Source organism: Labrus bergylta, chromosome 10, assembly GCF_963930695.1.
Source record: "Labrus bergylta chromosome 10, fLabBer1.1, whole genome shotgun sequence".
Lineage (NCBI taxonomy): Eukaryota > Metazoa > Chordata > Actinopteri > Labriformes > Labridae > Labrus > Labrus bergylta.
Window position 1 is genome coordinate 28,678,115 of NC_089204.1, and position 16,376 is coordinate 28,694,490.

Below are 16,376 nucleotides of genomic sequence, written 5' to 3' on the forward strand. Positions count from 1 at the left end.
CTGAACATAAATAGAAATATGAGACTTTAGTCTGTATATTAGCATGTGTATGAACGCAGGAAGAACTACAAACCCGCGCTGTGTAGAGACATCATCTGGACTTGTTTGCCTTGATAGATATTTAAAGGCAGGGTTGGTAATTTCCTCCAGATCCACTTTTTAAGATTCTGGTGTAAATTGTCTTTAGGTCCTGACAGAAATTAATAACTCATGTTCTCTGAAAAAGGAACAAAGAAAATCCATCATCTGTATCAGTTTGTAAGTCTGTAAAAACTTCAACCAATGTCTGCCACGAGGTACCAATCTGATAAACCAATCAGACGCCTCCCCGTCTCCCTGCCCGTTCTCTACCTCTTGCGTGCTCTAGCCCACACTTGAGCATGAGCTGAGGTCCGCTTCTGGACCAACGGCGCTCGTGCATGTAAGTGAGGGGGCGTGGCTTTAGAGGGAGCACAGAGGGGAGGGGGCGGGTGCAGACAGTGCACTGAGGGAATGCTACTTTCAAAATCATGCTAATTTTTTAAAATGACCAACCCTGCCTTTAACAAAAGAAGAACAAAGGTGGTCAGTTTGACCATTTCTACATTTTGCACGGTGATACATTTGTTGAAATAAAAGCCTCATAACAAGTTGGACCCTGAGGTTTCCTGAATGTGTACATAGTTTAATATAAAGCTGTAATTTCAAAACAAGACTCCTGAGTGTTTAATCTTTCCTTACATTGCAGATACATTTAATCGTTCATTAAAATCCATTAAATCAATTTAGTAATATAAATGAAATTATACACTAAAAACTTCTGAGCAGTCAGAACTGATGTGTGTCCGGTCTAAATGTGACTCAGCAAATATGATGGGTTTTTTTTTGTAATCAAGTTTTCTGTCTCATTCTCGCGGTGTCAGTGGCTTTGTGTCATCATCACGGGTCAGGCAGGATGAAGATGGGGCCTCCTCTCAGAGTGTGCTTCTCCCGAGGTTCACTGCTCCGAACCTCTCGGCGAGCGCGTCCCAGACAACGCTGCGCACAGCGGGAGTCTCCAGTTCCACACACCAACACCTGGCAGTGCAGGAACACTTGCTGCAAAGCAGAAGAGAAAGCAGGACAGCATCAGAGCGTATAGTCATTCAGGCAGTCTTTACAGTATAGAGCTACACACACACACACACACACACATAAGCCCACACACACGCTCGCCAGCTGGCTCCCAGCATGCCCTCTGCTACTCACTCGGTTGTCCTTGCCAATGAACTTGAAGACAGGGACCTGGTAGTGCTTAGAGAGCTGGTCCTTTGATGAGTACTGAGTCACTGTTTCATCAGAGATACACCTGAATACCGAGCCAAGAGAGGAGAAATCCAGTTATGCAGCCGTTTGGTATCTCAGTGATCCAAGCTAACTCCAAACGAGCTGCCACTTCATCAAGGTCAGCTGGCCCACGCTTCTCAAACACTTCTATCTCTCGCAGAGAATTCACAGAAAATAGATTTTTAAAGGCATGCTTTAGTGTCCTCTCAGGAGTGAAATCAAATATCACTCAGGTGAAACAGGATGGCATGATGAGTGTTCTTTGCATAATAACACTGTTCTATTCAAAACATCCTTCTCTTCTTCTTACAGTAAGAGTCGAGAAGTCAGTGCCGTTTTTCATTTGACATTTCATTGAAGGAAGAGAGATTTCCTGCCCTGAAACTGTCAGAGGCTCGTAGAAACACAGCAGCTGGGGATTGATGCATCTGATGTTTATAATGACGCAGGACTGATTGATACCATGACAACGATTAAAAAAAAGACTGATTCTGCAGTTTGCATTGTGTGTGAAAGGAGCACTCTTTATAGAATCAGTTCAGTATACAGAAGGTGATATCTCATCTGTAGTGAAACTTTGCACACAGTTTGAATATCCAGCATTAAAGAGGACATATTCTCCCCCCTTCTCCACCTTTTCAAACAGTCCCCTGTGGTCTAAATGAAACATCTGTGCTGAGCTTTGGTCAAAATATAACATGAATCTAGCATCAGAGGAGGTTTGTGACCCTGTATAAACCAGCTCTCTCAGATCGCTTCGTTTTGGTGTGTGTGTCTCTTTAAATGCAATGATATGTCCATAATATGTCCCCTTTAATAAACATATGTACAGTATGTCTAAATAAGAAGAACAGCACAGGTCTTAGATGTTGGGAGTTTCTTTAACAGTTAAACCTTTAAGCATTAGAGGGTTAAAAAAAGGGAAACAAATATAATGCTCCAGATATTTTCTGGGTTACATAAAGTGCTTTCACACCTGCACAAAACACCTGAAATTTTCAGGACGAGCTGTGTGTGAATGCAAGAACATTTCCAGGTGAAGTCAGGGAGAGCCAACATGAGGATCAGCAGATGAAAGCAGCAGGAAGTATTCAGGAAAATCACCAGGAGCGAGTGTGGGGGGGTGGTTGTGTATATATCCTGTGACTGGCGAGTGACTACAGACATAAAACATGAAAACAGTTCTTCACCACTCACCCGTCTTTGATGAGGTAATACTTGATGGCCTGGTCAGCTTTGGGCCCCGGCGTGGCAAAGCAGCTCTCCACCAGCGCAGACAGACCCTCCACCCTCTCCTTCGGCTCCACCCCGAAGAACAGGGAGTCGTGCAGGCGGAGCTGCGGCGGGGTGCGGTACGGCTCGGAGAACTCAGCGCTCTTGAAGAGCTCCAAAGCGAAGGGGAAGACTCCCTCACTGTGGCCCGCCAGCTCCAGGGCCGAGCCGCGCAGACTGGCCTGGTATCCGTCCGACACCTGGTACTCTCTGGGGAACTCGCAGGTGACCGGGAGAACCAACTTACTGGTGCGGACTATCAAGTCCCGGCTGCTGCTTGGGCTGCTCCTGGGGAGGCCGGTCACCAGGTTGGTCCCCACGATCTTGTCATGTGTCACCTGGAGGTCAACAAGTCAGATCAGTATACAGAACTGAGAACGCTCTTTTAGGTACCCTGCATAAAGACAGGTAATCTCAGTGGGTCACCGGGTTTTGTTTGTCAATAGAATCAAAAGCAAAACAAACAAAGTTACAGCCAGACAGGAAAATAAATACTCTGACTAAGTATAACGTAAATAAATACAATGTGAGGAACAGGGTTGGAAATTGAAAGTCATATTTTAAAATACTTTTATAGAACAAAACTTTCATAAAAGAACATAAAAATCCCTGGAAAATCAAGATGGACAGCTTATAGAGAGAGAAAGTCTTTAAATGGGACATATTAGGATTTTTTTTTTGGAGCTTTTTTGAACATATATATTTAGGTAACCTGAGTGTCTACTGACCCACAAAATGTGAAATAAACCCATCTAGTCCTTTGTTTGTGGTTTGCATAAGTCTTACAACACTGAGAAAAATGCTCTGTTTCAAATTTGCTCTCCTTGTGATGTCACAGTGGGATTCTGGTAAAAAAAAAATCCCCTCCCCTCCCCTGGTACCTCTACCCATGGACTCCACCCCCATACTAGAACAAAACAAAATTGCGCAGGTCTGACATTTTTATTCTCGCTAGTGAAGGAGTGATGTCTACGGGGAAAACTCTGGGGGGGGGGGGGGGGGGCTCATTGCATTTAAAGAGACACACACACCAAAACGGAGCGTTCTGAGAGCTGGTTTATACAGGCTCACAAACCTCCTCTGGTGCTTGATTCATGTTATATTGTGACCAAAGCACAGCACAGATGTTTCATTTAGACCACAGGGGGACTGTTTGAAAAGGTGGAGGAGGGGGATAAAATGTCCTCTTTAAGGCAGATGTTGTACATATACTGAAGGGTATTAGAGTGTAAGAAACAGCTGAAGGTGCTGCTTGTGTCAAACGCAGACTGCAGATATTCCGATACAAATGAGCAAACATTTGAAACAGTCTAAACATTTTTAAACAAATGGATCCCACCTCCACCACGGTGCCGCAGGTCTTGAGGCTGAAGCTGAGGTTGATGTGTGTGCCGTTAGAGACGCCTCTGCAGGACGAGTTGGACAAGGTGAGCTCCAGTCCTCCAACAAGGTCCTTGGGCACTGACACCACAATGGAGCTGGAATCACACTGGACTGGCACTGGAATAAAGGGAGACGACAGCGCGTTATGATGAAACGGTGCATTGGAACAATTACAAGGAGTGTGAGATTATCTCGGGAAAGGGATTCAAAGATTACTTTGCTGAAGTTTTTTATCCAAAAAGGTGTACACAGTGCTAGACTGACTTGTGAACGGAGTTAGAAATTCAAGCGTCTGTGATGAGATGTAAAAGATTCTGACTTTATGTGTTCCTCACTGAATGTTTCTAATCGTATAATTTCTGGCTTTAAGTGAAATTAGTACAAAAATGATTAATCAACTACAGTACATGTCGAACTAATTTCAATTAAAATCTTTGAGCTTTGTTCTGTTGCTCAGAAAACAATCAGAAAATTAAGCCACCTCAGATTCAATGGGATTGAGATTTATGTTTTTCCATATTTTCCTTAATTTGAAGAAGGTAATCAACGTTAATTAATTGGTATCAACTATAAACTGAGATAATCTTAGAAACTTCAGACCAAGGGATTGAAAATCCAACTTCTTTTGAAAATTTAAAGGAGCAGTATGTAGCTCTGACACCTAGTGTTTAAAATGGGTACTGCAGTCTAAATTCTAAACATTGTAGAGAGCTGTCTCTCCCCCCCCCCCCCTCCATTTTTCAAAAGCATCTCCAATATTGATCCTAGTTTGAGCACGTTTCTGCTCGTGGAGCTTATTAGAAACATGCAGAGGCTTTTTAGGTCGGGTACAATCACTTCTATCTGAACCACTTCTCTTCACCGCTTCGATCGGGGGGGGGGGGTTGCCTTAAAAGCGCCTACCTTCTCTGGTCCAAACAAATCCAGAGCATTCAGGAGCAGAATCTAAAGTTAGAAGGAGGACATACTGGCTGCTGCATTGTTGTCAGAGAAGCCAGCACTTCAACATAGCATGTTTCCTTAATGATCAGATAGTAAGATACCTTTATCATTTCACTCACTACACATCTTACATACTGCTCCTTTAAATCATAAGCTGCCAGATGTAAACAGAAAGATGATTTATGCAGAAGGTCTTAACAAGAAGTAGTTCAGTCCTGTATAATTAAAAAGACACTGAAGTAAACGATCTGAAAGAAACATTTGGTAATCATAAAGTCTGCAGCCAAGTTGCCCACTGCTAATGTCATCAAATAATAACAACCCAGCTGCACTGAGCAGTTAATATATCACTCATAGCCTGAAGAAATGCATTATGGTCTTGGTAACCTTCTATCGAGAACACATTTCCAGATCTGTCGTGTCAGCTGGCCTCGCTGTCTCATCCGTCTTCTAGCTTTAAGACTCTTTTCTCTGACACAAAGCAACACAAACACACACACTGATACACACCCTGACATGTGCGTTTATCCTCTCCCAGCTCCAGCCCTCTGGGACAGTGGCACTGATACGAGTCCAGCAGCGAGGAGCAGTCGTGGCTGCAGCCTCCATTGTTGACATGACAGCCTGCTATCTCTGCAAAAAAAGAGAGGAAGACCAGCGTGTGTTTCCCTGCTTAAATCACCTCCGTACAACATTTACTGCTGCGTCATTTGAATATCAGAGCTCCAGGTGTACCTCTGCAGTGAAGGGTGTCCTCGTCCAGCACACGGCCTGGTCCACACTCACAGCGTCTGGAGCCTTTGGTGTTCACACACACCTCTGCACAGCCGCCGTTATTCTTCTCACATTCATTCACATCTGAACAGCGAACACACCTGGGTCAGTTTAATTCACAGATGAAGCTGGTTTTATAATCGAACTGGAGTACACGATGAGTGGAGTTTATAACCTGGAGGTAATTCACTTTTAGTTGCAGAGCAGAGGACGTTAAATCACCTTTTAAAGGACTTTAAAAACGGTGTTTATTGTGCTGAGAGGGGCCCGTAAAGAAATGCTGAGGGAGGAACTAAAACGGAGGGACAAAAAGTTTGTGTGGTGAAAGAAAAGGGAGCAAGGATGGAGGAATGAAGGAGTTATCTCTGAGGGAGGAAAAGCCTGATTTGGTTGATGGGTGTATAATGAGATAATGGTCGGTTTCAGGTCGGCGAGGTTCACACTGCATGCCTGTCACCCATCATTAGGTGTACCTTCCAGCTAACACACACAAAATTAAACACACACACACTCGTACTTCAGTTTCAAAGTTGAGTCAGCAAATATCAAAGACAATCCTGCAATGTTCACCATATCCATCATTGCTTTACTTTGAATTATTTGCCCTGCTTCCTGTTTTATGATCCTTTCTCAATTAGTTGTAAAATAAGTAACTGATAAAGGTCAAAGTTATAAAAGAATCAGAGATATAGCCATGGAATTAAGCCTTTTCACATATGCAAACCTGAATATTTCTAGAAGAATTTCAAGAGGACTGCATTGACATTCTCCTGAAATCTGCAGAAAAAAATCCTTAGGGTCTTGCAGCAGAAACTTTGGGTGAAGTCTGAGCAAAAAAATTTGACTGTTTGCGTTCACACATGCAGCTCCACCGGCAAATATCAGCAGAGTTTTCTGCAAGAGGGAAATCCTTATTACAGAGAATCTGTCTGCAGAAAATGTAAAAAAACTTTTCTGCAGAATGCTGTTCTTCACTTCCTTGGGCAAGTACCCCACCTACCCCACAGCAGAGGTTTCAGGTGTTTAGAATAACTCTATAGAAAGAACTAGTCTTCTTCCTGATTGCTCTGTTATCTCATAAAGAGACAAGAATATGAATTTCAGACCGTTTCATAACAAGGTAAAAACGTCCGAGCAGGAGCTTTACAGAAGAGCATAATGTTTAAAGTAGTTACAGAGTCAAATAAACGATCCAAAGAGATAGACTAAAGGATAGATAACTGGAATAATAAGCCAAAAAGGAAACATTAAATATTTTAATTGCTAAATGAGATTTTATGGTTTTGTGGTTGGAGAAGCGCAAATGCAAACACTGCTTGTGTAAATGTCAATAAAAGAGAATTAAGATGCAGATGAAATCTCTAAAAGGTGAATCTTAAAGCTATATGAGCAAGGTGCTTAACTGCATATTACTGTTCTGCTTCATGTGCGACGACAATAATAAAGTTTAATTTGACTCAAGTGGAGCTTTGGATGATATTCAGATCGTTTTTATCCGTTGCTTTGTTTCAAGATTGAGCTTTCACAATCCGCTCCTCTGCACAGTAATGAATGAGGAGATGAAACACATTGTTTTAAAAATCTGACAGAGACAATGCACTTGATCCCTTTGGATTTAGTTTGTCTCTTCTACACTCTGAAAGATATAGCTCATTAAGAGAAGCAAACACTGATGTTTGACAAAGATTTGCATAAAAGCTGTTCATCCAGAAATATGAATCAACACAGAGCCAATCCTCTGATTGTTTTTCTCTTGTTATTGTTTTTCAGAAGGCATTTTCTGTCTTTGTTTGTAACACATCTAATCACTCTGCTCTCCTTCCTTCCTTCCTCCCTTCCCCTGTCTGTCTCTCTCACCCAGGCATGTTTGTCTGTCCGGTCCCAGGACGGTTCCAGGTCCACAGCGACAGTCCGACTCGGGACATCTTGGAGCTGTACAGTCCACCTCGTCACAGATATCGTAGAAATCTGAGCAACACATAAACAAGAATTAAAAAAAGAAAAAAGAATATTATCACAATAACAGAGAAGGACATAAAAGGTATTGGTGACGAAGTTAGACGATAAATCTGTGACATTTTAAAACATAGTAAATACATGCTCAGCTGCATGTTAAGAAATGTGATGAGGCTGTAAAAAGTAAGCATTTTAATGATTAACTCAAAACTAACTCTGTAAAAACAATAACAATGTTTTATTTATGCCGTCTTTGTTTATGTTGTCTTCTGTGCACTCCTGCTGCATAATACATTTCCCCCTCGTGGGACAATAACGAGAATCTGAATCTCATATGATTAAAGAAATGCCAGAAATTGGGGGCGCCGGTATAGCCTAGTGGTTTGTGTGCACGCCCCATGTACGGACGCTCCGGCCTGGGCTCGAATCCGTCCTGTGGCTCCTTTCCTGCATGTCGTTCCTCTCTCTCTCTCTCCCTGATTTCCAACTCTCTCCACTGTCCTATCTCTCTCTAATAAAGGCACAAAAAGTCCAAAAAATATTTTTAATTTTTTAGAAAATGTTATTGTTTCATTTCATCTTTAACACGGTAGATCTGATCTCTCTCACTTTCCGTCTCCACATGTTGAGGGTAATCGTGGTATTTTTGCAATCTAACTAAATGTTACCCTGCCTGTATCTGTATTGAACATTTAGAGTATTAGAGCGATACTTTTCACACGTTTCCTGGGTATAAACTGAGATAAAGAGGATGTATGCTTCTTCTTTTTTTTTGGATTTATTTTGGGGATTTTTGTGCCTTTATTTGAGAGATAGGACAGTGAATATTGTAGGACAGAGGGAGAGAGAGAGAGAGAGTAGGGACATGCAGGAACAGAGCCACAGGTCGTATTTGAACCTGGGCCGCCTGCTTGGAAGATTATAGCGTCCACATATGGGGCGCGCGCACTAACCACTTTTATAAGAGAAGACAAATGGTGCAGCAGTGATGTAATGAGGTTTGAACTTTCTCCTCTCTACCTTACCTGCACATGTGCTGATATGAAAGTTGTCTTGTGTTTGTATCAATAATTTCTCAAGAGGAAGAACTGAATGCATTAGGGGGAAATAGAGATAAACTTAAATACTCTGAAAAAGACGCTCACATTGGCTTTAATTCTCTGTTATATTGAACTTTAATATTTGCATTTGAGTTTAAAAATTATATTTCTGAGTTGCCCGTCCCTGCTTAAGTTCTGGGCTTTAGGCTTTAAAAGTTTCAGACATCCTCACTCACGGCCGCAGTAAACGTGGAAGCAGACCGAGGGTCTGGGCAGACGATACACAAAGTACCCTCCGGTGCAGGCCTTCACGTCCACGCTGGCGTTCCACTGGCAGCAGTTTCCGTTGAAGCTGGCGCAGACCGGCAGGGCGACGATGCCCTCGCTGGGTTGAGGGTGGCTGCCTTTGAGCCAGATGGGAGCGTGGGTGCCGCAGTGGTTCTCGGAGATGCAGAAGGTTGGCATGGCGTCTCCAGCCATGCCGGTGAAGCGGTACCACTCCCCCGAGACGTGGCTGTCACACAGGGGCACGCCAGACGACTTGTTGACGTGGTATTCCGTGTTCCTCCAGGGTTCATTCAGGCTGATGTAGGCAGAGCACGGGTCCAGGGCTGAGGCAAGAGGAGAAAAAATCATTATTTGCATGAATGAATTTAATTTTGTGTTATGAGCAGGTGGCAACCTCAGAGGCTGAAACCAAGCCAACCGCGAAATGCCACAAAACCGCAGTTCCTTGAGGGGCCACTAGAGGCTAACTCTGAAAAATGAGTCAACCCCATTAGGCCCAGTTTCAAATTCCCAACTTTAGAGCAGAATTAAACAACTTTTTAGTAAATTTTCCAATAAAGGAAAACTGCACAGGAGGGGAATATTTATGCAACTCACCTTTTTTTCCAAATCTTTTTATTACATTTTTGCAGACAATACAACATGATGTCACATAGGAGTAAATAAGAACATCTTCATAGAGTAAAAAAAAAGCCCCAATTAAACAGAAAAGCAAGACAATTAAATAATAAACACCCATTTACCCTCCCAGCTTCCTGTCGTACTGTCGTAACATAGATACTACAAGACACAGACACATATGTAAAAAAAAAAAAAATAATAATAATAATAAAAAATATATAAATACATACATATACACAAATAAATGCAGTTGCAACTCACCTTTTTAAATAATATCAAGGGTTAAAGTTATGCATAATAAGGGGCGTGGCTGCTTTGAGTGACAGGTGGTTGCTGCTAGCTGTATGCTAAGCGTAGCATTGGACTCCTCATCTGGAACTTGGTGTATGGTTAAATGTTACAGCACCAATGTTACTGTATGTCCATGTTAAGTAAACAAACAAATAAATAAATAAATACATTTTGTTTCATGCTAATTTTGCACAAATAATACATTTTTCTGCATTGTTTATTTGACCTGCTATGTGCCCAAGGAGCTTGTGCTTCAGTTTGTTTGATGATCTGGTAATACATTATTAATGTGCATCTATAACTAAGCAGGTTTGCTGTAGGTTTCTGCAGTTTCATGGCTGTAAGCTAGTTCAGTGTTTGTCATTCATTGACTCATCTGTGGTAACCTGCGCATGGAAGTCGAGGTAGTACTGTTCATGTGTGTGTAGAAGAGACATTTCAGCATTTATGTCGAGTCAGGAAAGGTTCATCTTTCTGCTTCATTGCAAGCACTACATCTTCTGCACATCCTCACCGGCCACTTGAGCAAACTTGTTACCATGAAGCAAACCTTTTGGACGATCAAGATGAATAGTAACGCAGAGTCAATTCTAATTCTGCTAAAAGCAAACAAGCCATCCACAAAGAGCCCTTTATCCAACGAGCTTTGTCAGCGGTGACTCCTTTAGACTGCTGCAGAGTCAGGAGAACAACTGAACCAGCAGAGTAAACTAAGTGCAGCACAACAATCAATAGTCTTTCTCCCCCTTCTCATGCCCTCTCAAGAGTGTAATTAAGAGGCAGACGTAAAACAAAAGGGAGGGGATGACGGGGGAGTGGGCAAAGTGTGGGCAAGAGCGAGAGTTTGTGTTAATCACTGAGACTCAGCGGGGGGATGACCACGCAGCAGGACGCTGATCAGCGCCGCAGTAAAGCATGTTCAGTGACAGGCCGGAGCCATGAAACCTGACAGCTGACAAACCAGCACTCCAACACCAGCGGCTTTCCATTTAGCCTGATTGGTCGACATAAACTATCCAACTTTACGCTTTCTAACAAAGACGTCCAATGAAGGCTAAGGTTGCCCTTCTCTTTTACAAAAGTGCCATAACTAAGCTCAGCCGTCATCTCGACTTTGTACCTCCATATTGATTCCGGGACGGCGTAATATTGGTGTCACAGTCTTTGAATTCACATAGGGTTTCGGTGTGCAGAGCCCAGCAGAGAGGGAGCTTCACATACACACACAAGTCAGACATGCAAGCACACAAAGCGCCGCGCTACCCCGCTGGCTCGGCAGAAACCATCTCGCCTCTGTTTCTACATCCAAAGTGGGTACAGAGGGGAGATCACTGATGTCCCCCTATTACACCTCCACAACATTCAGATTAAAGGCAAAACGTCACAGGGGCGTTTATATCACAGCTTGAAAATACTCAATACTCAAAAAATTACCACAAATGTTGAATAATATTAAATCACGACGCCTTAGGTCCTGACAAATCATTCAGAACTCTTCAAGGAGCCAATTTCCTAATTTCACAAAATCTTTAAAACATGTTGTGAGATTTGAGACTGATGATTTTCTAATCACTATAATGTCATCAAACTGTTAGATTTTCCTTGCTCCGTCTTCAAAAGAACACTTAATCTTCTTACTACCTGCTGTTCCTGTAAAAGCAGGGGGGCTCAATTCACTGCTTGGCCGACTGACAGCCTAAACGACCCGCTTTTTTGAGACGTGCTGTATGACTGACTGACCGACTGTTTTCTGGAGCAGCACAGGAGGGGCAGAGGACAGAGCTGACTCATGCTGGTGTATTTTAATGGGAGCGTTAAATCTTCCAGATGGGGCTTGAATAACTTCATTTGGCTGTTAAAGGGAATGTGGAGCCGAGCCTGGCCAGAGTCAGACGCTCATCTGCACTGAACAGAGTCCAGTGTTGTTGTTCTTCCTAATCATTTTTTAAAGCACACAAGCAACAGAACTGTAAATATTCTTAAGGCCTACAAAGCATGATTAAAGAGGACATATAATCCCCCTCCTCCACCTTTTCAAACAGTCCCCTCCTCCACCTTTTCAAACAGTCCCCTGTGGTCTAAATGAAACATCTGTGCTGTGCTTTGGTCAAAATATAACATGAATCAAGCACCAGAGGAGGTTTGTGACCCTGTATAAACCAGCTCTCTCAGAACGCTCCGTTTTGGTGTGTGTGTCTCTTTAAATGTAATGACCCCGCCCCCTGAGTTTTCCCCGTAGACATCACTCCCCTGTAGAGAGAATAAAAATGGCCGACCTGCGCAAAAGTTTTGATCTAGTCTGGGGGTGGAGTACATGGGTGGAGATATCAGGGGAGGGGAGGGGATTTTATTTTACCAGAATCCCACTGTGACATCACAAGGAGAGCACATTTGAAACAGAGCATTTTTCTCTGTGTTGTAAGACTTATACAGACCACAAACAAAGGACTGGATGGGTTTATTTCACATTTTGTGGGTCAGTAGACTCTCAGGTTACCCAGATATATGTTCAAAAACACAAGTGGATTTTTCCTAATACGTCCCCTTTAAAGAATTTTATTTTGCTTTTGCAAGTGACCATGGTCAGAAGCAATGAGCCTCACAGTTACACTACTAGATGATGAAGTTCCTCCTTAGACATGAACATGGACACATGCAGTACAGCAGCTGTACCACACACACCAAGCATATCGTCATCTGCTGCAAAAAGAAAGAAGTCATATATATAAAGATTTCAACACCAATAGGCTGATAGGCACTACGATGGAAGGTGTGGTCAAATATTCAAAATGTCCCGAGGTGAAACACATCTATAATGACCACCTTTCAGATATAACACCAGCAAAAAATAAAGGTCAACACACAAAGGCAAAATTAAAATATACTTGTTTGACCAAATGAATACAAAAAACATCAACATATAAGACAAATCCCAAAACAAAACGGCATGAACAGGTAAAGAGGAGAAAAGCAGACAAGGAGTAAAAACATCTGATTTGTTTATCCCCAAAGAGAGCCACAAACAGACGGCTCATATTTTAAGTCATCGCTGCTCCATGAATCAAATAAATGTCACATAACAGACGTTAAACTCACCTACACCTGCAGCCACAAGCACCTCCTGCAGCAGGCTGGTAACCATCAGGAGAATCATGATGTGACGCTCAGCGCTGGAGAAATCATAAAAAACCAAACACAGGACGGAGTGGGTGAAGCTGCTCTGGTTCATTCCTTAAGGGAAGCGTGATTTTTAAAGGCCCCTCTTATCAGTTTGTGTTCTCATTGTCGTGCCTCTGTCTCACCTTGACCTCCTGACCTTTTCTCTCTCCCCAAACCGCAGTGACAGGACCATCCTCCCATTGTTTTCAGGCTGGACTGTCATCTCTCTCTCTCTCTCTCTCTCTCTCTCTCTCTCTCTCTCTCTCTCTTCACACTCAGTTAAAACAACTCAAACACAAATGTTTTTTACTCTTTTGCTTGTTTTTTTTTTACTAAGTCCTAAATCTTTTCTTTGTCCACCTTCTGGATTTTAAAGGTAGGGTTGTTATTTTTTGATAAAACTAGCTTGATTTTGAAAGTAGCATTCCCTCAGTGCCCCGTCTGCATCCACCCCCTCCCCGCTGTGCTCCCTCAAAAGCCACGCCCCCTCACTTACATGCACCAACGCCATTGTCCAGAAGCTGACTTCAACTTGCATTGTGTGAAAACTACGTCGTCTCATGTCTCATTCAGCGGTAAGTAAACTCACAGTATAAACGCTTTGAGTGTGAGCTAGAGCACGCAAGAGGTAGAGAGCGAGCAGGGAGACAGGGAGGCGTCTGATTGGTTCATCAGATTGGTACCTCGTGGCAGACATTGGTTGAAGTTTTTACAGACTTACAAACTGATACAGATGATGGATTTTCTTCATTCCTTTTTCAGAGAACATGAGTTATTAATTTCTGTCAGGACCTAAAGACAAGTTCAACCAAAATCTGAAAAAAGTGGATCTGGAGGAAATGACCAACCCTGACTTTAAAGGCTGAAAAAAATCTGCAGCCGCATTTCAATCAGGAGAGACAAATGAATAAAGAAAATGATTTATTAAAATGGATAACATGGAAATGAGACTTGACAGAAATACTTTGGCGCTTGGACTCTATGGTGGTGGTTGATGTGTGAGCGTCAGAATAAATCCCCCCCATGGAGTCCAGACCCTGGTGGTGGTGGTGAAGCTGAGGACTTGATGAGACAGGATGGGTGACGACTAGATGGATGATGATTCTGAGAAGATGGTCGCTGATTGGGAGGTGGAGGGGCGCATGAAACATCAGCATGAAGTAACTGAAGGCAGAGAATATTTAAAAAGGGGAGCAGAACGATGACAGGTTGAAAATGAGGGAGGAACGCCATGCCATTGGTTGGATGAGTACCGCTGACGAGACAGCTGATTAACCAATGACAGCGGAAACGTGAGTGAGCGTGCAAAAAGGGATGACTGACAAAGACCCAATTAGAAAGTCTTCCTGACTGAACTTACGCTCGAGCTTCATTAAACCAATAACGTTAATCTTCTTAGTGTCAAGCTGAAGCCGCTCTCACCTCTAAAGCGACGGCGAGGTTACCACCCTCAGACCCCTCGCCGAGGACACATCTCCTCCCATAAAGCTCAGGACCAGACCAGTGAAGAGAAATGTCTGAAGATTTTCACCCTTTCCACTTAGAAACCTTCCAAATTAACCTGATGCCGCCGTGTCTCACATGTAATTAAATCAGTGCAGACATTAATCCCAGAGGCCGTTAGAAGAAATGAGGTGGATCGCGTCGTTCTTCTGTGATTACTCTGGGAAATAAGACCCTGTTAGCCCTCCTGACTGCAAGTCTCTGTGGCACAGTCAGATCCAATCAGGGCTTTATTACTCTACTGCTTTACAACAAGCACCAAAATACTTAATGTATGAACTTTAAAGGGTCTCACTCTCAATATGTATCTTAACTCGGGGGAAATTTAGTTAGCTTTATGAGTCGATGTTTGTGTTAACTTTCTAATTGAATTTCCAGCAGTTTGGTTTATGTCAGGTTGACAGTTGTGCCTGAAATCCGTCTTTTCATTGGTGTAAGAAAGCAACATCAGGTTAGACTTTGCAGGTTTGGGGCGCTAGATGGCCTAGCGGTGGGAGCGTGCCTATGTTCCCACATTTCTCAGATTCTTTTCAAAATTAGGCCCTATGTTGCCACATTTCCTTTTCAATAAATTTGAAAAACAGCTGCACAAATTGCTGCTGATCGAAATAAAATTACTCATTCATTCATTTACTCTAAAGTGCTTCCAAAAAATCTTGTGGGAGGATAGGGCTTAAATAGAAGGGAAATGTAGGAACACAAGACCTAATTTTGAAAATGTCCAAGAAATGTGGGAACATAGGGCTGACCCCCCCTTGGCAGTTATATCGCTTACAAGTGCAGAGGACATGTCTTCAAAGAGGGCGACTCTCTGCGGTCGTTCCTCGCTCTCTCATCCCAACTTCTTGAGCTTGTAGAGCGCTCTCTAATGACTCAGATCGCTTTTACACCGCAGGTCACACCTTCACATTCACACACTGATGGTAGAGGCTGCTGAGTAAAGAGACCATCAGAAGTAACTCATCCCATTTATACACATTCATACACTGCAGACAAAGCAGACGGAGCAACTCAGAGTTAAGTGTCTTCCCCAAGGACACATTGGACATGTTGCTGCAGTAGCAGGGGATCAAACCCCGACCTTCTGGTTGAGAGATGACCGCCTCTACCACTATCCTATCTTCTACAAATAAAGGCACAAAGGGGGAAAACAACCTTTAAAGAAATTGTTTTTGCAGCGGTTGTATGACACGTGTAGTGGTATTACTTAGTGTGTTAAATGGCATTTGGCTGCACACACACACACATTAAAAAACACATTTCTGCTTTTGCTTGCAAAAAAAGGGTCAAAGTTTTTTTCTACACTGCAAAATGCAAATCTTATAAAGTTTATTTTTGTTGATTTCCACACTCTGAGGTGCAGGTAGCCTAGTGGTGGTTAGTGTGCACGCCTCATGTTCTGAGGCTTTAGAAAAACTTAACATCCTGAAGATGAAATCAGCTACAGATTAAAAGGTAAGCATCGTCATAACGACCACGTTGGAATGCTGATGGTAGCATTTAGCTCAAAGCACTTTGATGACTGACCCTCGTACAGCCTGCTACACAAGCTTTGCACACTCAGCATATTTGACAAAATCGTTTCTCATCTGTTAAAAAGATCAAACCAAATGTTTTAAAAATGATTAACCTCCCTTAAACGTCTCTTTAAAGGGTTTTAAAGGACTGGATCAAAGCCTTCTGTTTCCTTTTTTTTATGAACGCTTGGATTTGTATTCTTGGGTGGAGAGGAGACAGCTTCTACATCCCATAATAACCACATATTTCTTCTTGCACCTACTCGTATACAAACAGCTCGTCTTCACGGCTTTATCTCGCAGGATGTCCTGTACAGGATGAGCT

General features: G+C 42.7%; 1 protein-coding gene across 1 annotated transcript; it reads right to left on the reverse strand.

Moving 5' to 3' along the window:
* Positions 1 to 546: 546 nt before the first annotated feature.
* Positions 547 to 13,116, reverse strand: oit3 (oncoprotein induced transcript 3). The gene is made up of 9 exons (XM_020653462.3): positions 12,969 to 13,116; positions 8,909 to 9,283; positions 7,534 to 7,644; positions 5,638 to 5,760; positions 5,413 to 5,535; positions 3,917 to 4,077; positions 2,503 to 2,915; positions 1,228 to 1,327; positions 547 to 1,077 (listed from the first exon to the last, which is right to left on the reverse strand). The coding sequence occupies exons 1-9, from the start codon at positions 13,099 to 13,101 to the stop codon at positions 919 to 921; spliced, it is 1,698 nt and encodes a 565-aa protein (XP_020509118.2). The 5' UTR covers positions 13,102 to 13,116; the 3' UTR covers positions 547 to 918.
* Between the last annotated feature and the right edge of the window lie 3,260 nt (positions 13,117 to 16,376).